The sequence below is a fragment of the Echinops telfairi genome, unplaced genomic scaffold (genome assembly GCF_000313985.2).
Source record: "Echinops telfairi isolate 266 unplaced genomic scaffold, ASM31398v2 ScPeMD7_7420;HRSCAF=8458, whole genome shotgun sequence".
NCBI classification, from domain to species: domain Eukaryota; kingdom Metazoa; phylum Chordata; class Mammalia; order Afrosoricida; family Tenrecidae; genus Echinops; species Echinops telfairi.
The window spans coordinates 43,124,243-43,132,381 of record NW_022111320.1 but is presented as its reverse complement, the minus strand read 5'-3'; the positions used below and the strand labels follow the sequence as shown (position 1 = coordinate 43,132,381).

The window sequence follows — 8,139 nt, the reverse complement described above, 5'->3', positions numbered from 1 at the left end:
GCAACAAATGGGCTTGATACAATGATGTATGTATGTACTGTGATAAGAGCTGTATGAGGCCCTAATAAAATGATTTTTTAAAAATGGTTAAGAAAGAAGAAATGGAAAAGGGAAACACAGAGGAGGTGGAACAAGAGATGTTACACTGTCATCAACAATAAGAAACAATCTGTATGAGTTGCTGAATGAAAAGGGATTTGCTCTGAAATTTTCCACCCAATTCACAATAAAAAGTTGCTTTATTTTAACAAAAAAAACCTATTAAATTTTTAAAAATTGTAACAAAATAGACTTATCATCATTCAAGTATTCAAACAGGGACTGTATTGCTACTAACTAGGTAAATTATGGGTAGAATCCCAGAGTAAGAAGTGAGATGGGCTTACTCTTATGGTGCCCTTCCAGCTCTAAGATCTCTAATATTTGTAATAAAGAAAACAAGAACCAAAAACAGATATACAGGAACTTCTTACTTGAACATATTGAGTTATAGGATTCATCATAGTTGGAGGCTGCATGTAAGTTTCAGTGCTTGGATTACTCCAGACACTCTGGAACTGAGGTGGTGGAGGAGGATTGAAAACCAAAGGACGTGGCTGCACATGATAAGCGCCTTTTTTAAAAGAGAGGGGGAAAAAAAGCCTATTTTTAATTATCTGAAAAGCTATACTTACGTCAACAACAATTTCTTCTTTTACTTACACAAATTTTGTTTCCTAATTGCAGGGCCCAGTTTTAGCTTTTTGCCATGAAAATTTATCTGTGACTGAAAATAAAACATCAAAATTAGAGTCAATTTTTAAGCCTTTAAGGCTTAAGTAAACACCCCTCTTATGAATTAAATTGTGCCTGGCCCTCCCTTCACCCCAACCATATGCACTGGAAATCCTAACCCCTACTCCTGTAGATGAAATTTAGGAAAAGTGTTTCTTTATGTTAATGAGGTCATATTTCTGTTAGGTGTGCTTCAAATCAGTCACTTTCAGGTAGAAACAATTAGACAGAGAAGGGAAAGAGCAGAAGTAGGGGAAAGATCCAAGATAGCACCAGAAGCTTTTTAAGGAATACCAAGAATGCAAAAGAAAAGGCCTCTCTCTCAGAGCAGAAACAGAGGGCCTACTCCTAGAGGCAGCAATCAATTGGAACGTCTAGCCTCTTCAAACTGTGAGAAATTAAAATTCTACTCAATAGAAGCCGCCCACTTGTGGCACTTTTACTATAGCCCACTAAAAAACTAAGGCAAGCTCAAGTACTCTAAAACTCTTCCTATTAGAGATTCATTGTGAGAACAGTCCAAATCAAAATGTGTCACTATGAAGGCTTAAAAGGTGTCAAATGGAATTTTGGAGGAAAAATATCCTTTCACTTTGTCCTCATCCTTTCCTGTCTCTCTGTCATGCAGTTAAGTGTCTGGTAAAAATTAAACAAGTTCTGACAAGTCTTGTAGGTATCGCAAGTCTGGATTTCACGCAGAAGTGTATCTTTTTCAACATTTTATATATTGCTCAATTTAGTCTATACTTACGTGAATAAATATTTTTTACCATGACAAGATTACTTACTTCCACTATTTTCTGCACATCCACATCATTATAAAATGAAACAAATCCATAGCTAGAAAGGTAGATAAAAGCGTAAAGTCACCACCATATAGTAACATGGTTAAGAATTAGTATAATATTAAGTAGTAGTGGACAGAAATGACAATGATAAAGGATTAATAAAAACTAAGCTAAATATGTGTCAGATGTATATGACAGATTATCTGGAAATATTTTGTTTTCTCCTGACCATAATCAGTATCAGAATAAGGCAGGGTAAGGGCCCCTTTCATCAGCAGAGACTCATCCGCAAACCCAATTTTAATTTATTATAATGGTAAAACTTAAGATGCTGTGCAACTAAGAAAACAATTATTTGATAAACCTGATTAATCCACTTATACTAAATAAATGAAGATAGGTTATATTTAAATACAAACACCAGGAAAATGATTAAATAAAAATCTAGCAAATTCTTAATTCTCTACATGAAAGAATCAAAGAAATAACTTTATTCATATAAGAATGCCAGTTTTGAAGACTTCTCTGATATTTCATTGACTGCTTGCTGTCCAATCTATTCCAATTCCTAACAACCCTGTGTGTTAGAGAACTGCATTCCACAGGGCTTTCAATAGCTGGTTTTACTGAAACAGATCACCAGGCCTTCTTTTGGTTAGTAACAGTGTGTTAACCGTTTACACCAGCCAGTGTGACTTTACAGATTCTAGGGTTCAGGTAACTTAGATAATGTATACTGAAGGTGAGGATATGGATTGACTCAATGGCCGCAAGAATAGGCTCATGCATATTGATAATTCTGAGTATGGCCCAAGACCAGGAGGCATTGCTCTCTATTATACATAGGATTTCTATAGACTGAACTGACTTGATGCTCTACCTAGTAACATACTGAAGGTGTGTTTTACTCACCCTTTAGACACACCAGTTCTATCCGTGATTATCTTCACTTCTTTTACCGAACCATATTTAGCAAAGAAGCCTCTAATTTCTGTTTCGTCCATCTATGGAAAAGAATTTAACTTAAAAGAATAAAAATTCAGCATTCAAAATTTGAATTTAACTATAAACAAGGTTTGGTAAGGTGGAAGTATCTTTTCCAAGTATCCTGAAACTACTGTTAGCACTTTGTCAAAATATTTCTAGTCTCTATGAGTTAAACATAAAAGCAAATCCAAATTAGCATAAAGTACAAAAAATCCTTAGCTTGAAACAGGGCAGAGATCTCATTATTTACAACATATCCTAAAATAAAAAATGAACACCATACCCTAACATCAATTCCACCAACAAAAACCGTATTTGGCATGACTTTGCCTTCTGGTAAAACATATCCTTGGCTGGTTGTAGTTGATGAGGACTGGGTGCTAGCCTCTCTGGAGATGGTTGAGTTTGGAGTCTCAGCACTTGCAGCAGACTGTAATTTAGAAAGCAGACATCATGATCACAAACCCAGGCAAAAAACCAAAAAAATTTTAAAAGATCAACCACCAGACAATGTGAAATATAATTTCTATATTTCAGGTACAAAATAATTTTACATCCTTACTTTCATTGTAAATCAGCCATCACTACAGTTTAGTTCAGGACTCAGGATTTAAAACAATCAGGATAGCTCTCAACATGAAATTTTAACAACAGGGGGTTATAATTTCTAACTGTGTCACTGTTAATTGTTATGTCTTACATATACATTATTGAACTAGATTATCAAGATTTTACTGAATCCATGAACTGCCTAAAATATCTAGAAAATTTAAACTGATAAAAACTAAAGTTATTAAAATCATTCTATAGTTTATGCCAATAAACAAGCTTTCACTTACTAAGTACAATAATAAAAGGCATGGCAATTATTTTCTTACAAAGTAAATAAGACTGCAGCAAAACAAAAGTAAGTACCAGAGTTTTAGAAATCATTTTGTTTTGTCTTTCTATTCACCAAAATTAACATGTACTATGTATCTAGAACACCCCCCTCTGAATATACTTGCTTTACTTTAGAAACGGATCATGTAAACATTATTTGCTCAGCTAACATATAATTTTTAAAAAGAGCTTGTAACCCTCTTTTCTAATGGTAGGGTATTCAAAAAATCTTTTGAAACAACATTTTTCTTTCTTAGTAACACTAAAGCAGTCCAACCAATAATACTAATTTTCATAGTAGATTGATGATAAATGATACCATCTTTATTTTCATATTACAAAAAAATACACAAAGCCAAAAAAAAAAAACCCAATACATACAAAGCACATATTTTTAACTGGACCCAAAGAAAATTCTAAGGTTACCGTAAAACTTCTGAAACAAAATTTACTAGTAATATGTATGTTGGAAGAGGTAGTACAACATAGTGAAACAAAAAGTGATTTAGTCAGAAGATCTAGGTTCATGTCCCTTACTAGATTATAAGGCAATAATCACTTGCCAGCTGTGTATCTCTGGGCAATTGTTTTGAGAATGAAATGAAGTAACATCTGTGAATTCATTTTGTCAAGTATAAAGTTCGATGCCAATATAAGCTACTACCCTATTATTTGAACTTTATTCTTTATAGGTTTTTTAAAAAACTTCTTTCCTAGTTTTACTATCTGGTGATTTATTTTGGAAATTCTATTTTAATTAACAAAGTTATTTAGAATTTCAAGAGAATATTTTATGGCACACTCATTCATTTGAAATTCTATTTGAAATATTTATAGATTATAAGAGATAAACACAAAAGGCTGCGAGAAATATAACTACTGCTCATGAAAGAAAACAAAAACAAAAGAAATGGACAGATTTTCAAACAGGTTAGCACTGTGGTCTTAAAAGGAATAGCAACATCAAGAAAGTAAGTAGAATTCTTGTTTTGTTAATTAAATACTAGAAGTTAATGATGAATTTGAGATTTTACAAGGTCCTATATTTTTCTCTATTACTATATTGTGTTTGTTTAAATACTTTTTAATTCTTTTCTTTACCCATGATATAGTGATATAGCAATAAAATAGGAGAGAATTTAAAACATTACCTCTAATTTTCTTTTAATGTCTTCTTTAATTTTTCTTTCCCTGAAGGGGAATTTATTACATAAAGTACCTATCGTCAGCTACTGAGAAGCTGACTTGATTTCCCTTCTCTATATACAGTTTACATAGAAAGACAAAGTTTTCCATTCTAGTAAAAATTTTAAAAGTTGGTCTCAGAAACCCACAGGGACACTTTTACCCCTCCTATAGGGTCACTGAGAGTCAGAATCGACGTACGGACAATGAGTTTAGTTTTTTTTGTGTGTGTATATACAATTTAAGGAGCTATGAATTGTAATTGACTTGATGGCAATGAGATTGTGTGTGTGTGTGTAGCACAGTGGGTTATGGGTTGTGCTTGTCACAAGGCCAGCAGCAGTGAGAATCCACCATCTGCTTTGCTGGAGAAAGATTTACAGCCTCTGGAACCCACATGGGGCAGTTCTACGCTTTCCTACAGGTTTGCTATGTGTCAAAATCAACTTCATGGCAGTGAGTTTTGAGTTTACATATACAATATAACAATTTCTTCTAAGCTCAAAAACCCAAAACACATGTGATCCTGTAACTCACACAGACTTTACGTACACCTTCTCAATTTACTCCTTGATTTATAGATGAACATTGGATTTTATTTGATAAATTATCTTCGATATTACTTATTTGTACACAATAAGTGGATGGAGGTATTTTAAACTAGTAGTGCAACATTCAGACTGAAAACCATGCCAGATTAATGGGGATTGTGATGGTGTACTTTCTCTATCCCAGTGGCACTTGTAATGCCTGTGAGGAGTGCTACTGGCCTCTGGTAAGTAGACGCCAGAAATTTTACAATGCCTCCCACAATAAAAACTTTTCTGGTTCAAAATTTCAATCAATACTGGATCATAGTGACCCTCTTAAGGTTTCTGAGACTGTAACAGTTTACGGGAATAGAAAACCCACCCAGTCTTTCTCCCTGGGAGGTGCTGGTGGTTTCAAAGGGCCAATTGCAACCCAAAGCATAATCATTACATCACCAGGCTCCTTCGCCAAAATAAAAGAGAAATATTATTCTATAGGAAGAACTTGCTTTTTGTTGTTCAGTGCAGTGTTTTCAAAAAACGGTTCCTTTGTATGGAAAAACAAAAGTGGTAGGTAGGAAAGGCTCTCATAGTTTATTTACAAAATAAAGTGGATTCCTGAGAGTAATTTGGGAAATGGGGGAGCTGTTAGTTATATTAGGAATTATGGCTTTGACTTTAAATTTTAAAATCTGGTTGCCCACTTAACAGATATTAAATATGACGTTCACCAAGTCTTAAAGATGACATTACTGTTTTACCAACTTGCCAGCAGGTGGTGCTCGAAGCTAACACAGTAAACACACTACAGGCACTATCAGGGTTACTAACCAGATCTATTTCTCAAGTCACATTTTTAAGTCCATTGGACAGGTGCACACCGCTCTTAGACTTACTTCAGTGCAAGAAAAGACTCAAGTCTTTTCCATTATTTTCAAGCTGCACATTCAGGAAGTAAATTAATCTGATGAGTAAGTTGTTCCAAGTAGGGAGTGGTTCAATGATTTAACTGATGGCAAACTTGCTCAACATTAAAGGAGAACTTCAAAGATGGCCACCAAGCACACAATTCGAATAGTGTGGCACTCCATAGTTCTGCCAATATTCCAACTCCTCTGCAGGCTCCTGAAAGGACTCACTGTACATACTTCTTCAGAATCTCCCATTTCAGGGGCTTGGACTCTTAATTTTCCTGCTCTGGTTACCATGATCAAGCACCCAAATTATGAAAGTTCTAGTCTCTTTTGATTCCTTTGCCATGACAGTATCAGTTTGAAGTCTTGCATTAAATAGAGGTTATCTGGAAGTCAGTCATTTATAACCTGGGGAATGCCTGGACTTCTCTTTGTAACCAGAGTGAACGGCAGGGATACAAGTATATTTAGATTCATACTATATGTATGTATACTATATTTATGTATTTATATGTAATTATAGTTTGGTACATTTTAAACTACAGCCAAATATGCTCTACTAAATGCTTAGGCTTAGTAAAGAGTTTGATGCAAAAATTAGGACTGTATCTTAAACTAGTAAGAAACTCAAACCTGTTACCACTGAGTCAGTTCCAGCTATAGTGAGTGACCCTATAGGGTAGAGTAGACCTACGCATTAGATCTTCAAGGTTTTAAATCTTACTAGAAGAAAATATATTCTTTCTCCCACAAACCTGGTGGGTTCGTAGGGCTGACATTTTGGTTAGCAGCCAAGCGCTTTATTTAATCACTATGCCACCAGGGTTCATATAGAATATAAAATGTACTTAATACAAAAAAGTAATTAGTTTTCTTAGTGATACTTGCAAGTAAGTTGGTGGATTTTAAAATGAAAAAATCCTGGGAAATTATTTACATGGGGTGGCGTTTAGAGGTCCCCATACACACAATTCTCATCATTACTTATGGTAGTATGTGGAAGCTTCAATAAATTCATGGAAATTTTCTATTTCTTAATTTCATTTCCAATGAACTTTTTAAAGTCCTCTTGTTCGTCAATTTTATTTGAATAACAGGTTAACAAAAAGTTAAAATTTAAAATCACTATTAAAGCATAGCTTCTGGGATTGTCAGTTCCTTCCATAATATCATTTTGCTGGGTTACCGTGTCTACATGTAAGCAAACTGAGATCTATGTATATTGACACCCCCCCTCAAATAAAAGCTTTTTCTCATAAAAACTAAATTTAAGGAAACAGGGAACTGAAAATCTGAATAAATCTATAAAGAAACTCAAGAATTGGTTCTTGGGACAGGGGAGATGAAATCCTAAAATAAACAAACATCTTGGCAAAGCTAGACAAGAACAAGAAACAACAAAATATGTATTCATCACACAAAAAAGAACAAGCTCTATAAGAATAAATTGGAAACCTTTCTAGAAAAGTACAAATTTTCAAGTCAAAGCTATTTTAGGAAAAGAAAGATATTTAGCTAGATTAATCAATAATTACTACATAAAATTCTCAAAAGATGTCTGGTTCAATTTCACCAGTAATTTTTTTTTTGTCTTTAAAAGAACAGATAATCACTGTTAATGTGTGTGTGTGTGTGGGGGGGGGTTATAGGTGGATGTCTACTTTCTTAAGTCGATTTTTTTTCGAATTCGTAAACAGGCTTTGCTTATCAAAAATTTAATAAATATCAGCATTTTCTCCCTTTACTTCTAAAAATGGAGGAAAAATTATTCTAAATATAATAATCCAATTGTATAATAAACAATGAGTAAGTGTATGACCCTACATAAATTAGCATGCATATGTTATTCTAATCTGTCATTTAAGATATCTACATATAAATTGCTCATCAATTTCCTCCCTTTACTTTTAAGGATGAAGGGAAAAATTAGAATTGGAAGTAAATAGGAAGCGCATATAAGACACCACTGTGACTTAGGGCTTGGGCAAGGGTTCAGAGTTCCATCTAGGGGAGGCCGTTAGCCAATTCTAATCCCTTATCAAAACTCCTAAAGGGGCAATACGACACGAGTACGCACTG

At 34.1% G+C, this 8,139-nt stretch overlaps 1 protein-coding gene across 1 annotated transcript in view; it reads right to left on the bottom strand.

Annotated features, from left to right (window-relative positions):
- DAZL (deleted in azoospermia like) overlaps positions 1 to 8,139 on the bottom strand; it is a 19,961-nt gene that overhangs the window by 10,823 nt on the left and 999 nt on the right. Inside the window, exons 2-6 of the mRNA XM_004704190.2 lie at positions 2,833 to 2,979; positions 2,475 to 2,566; positions 1,563 to 1,614; positions 703 to 766; positions 474 to 613 (exon numbers count right to left, since the gene is read on the bottom strand). Of these exons, the coding sequence (XP_004704247.2) occupies positions 474 to 613; positions 703 to 766; positions 1,563 to 1,614; positions 2,475 to 2,566; positions 2,833 to 2,979 (495 nt within the window). The remainder of the gene's footprint in view (positions 1 to 473; positions 614 to 702; positions 767 to 1,562; positions 1,615 to 2,474; positions 2,567 to 2,832; positions 2,980 to 8,139) is intronic.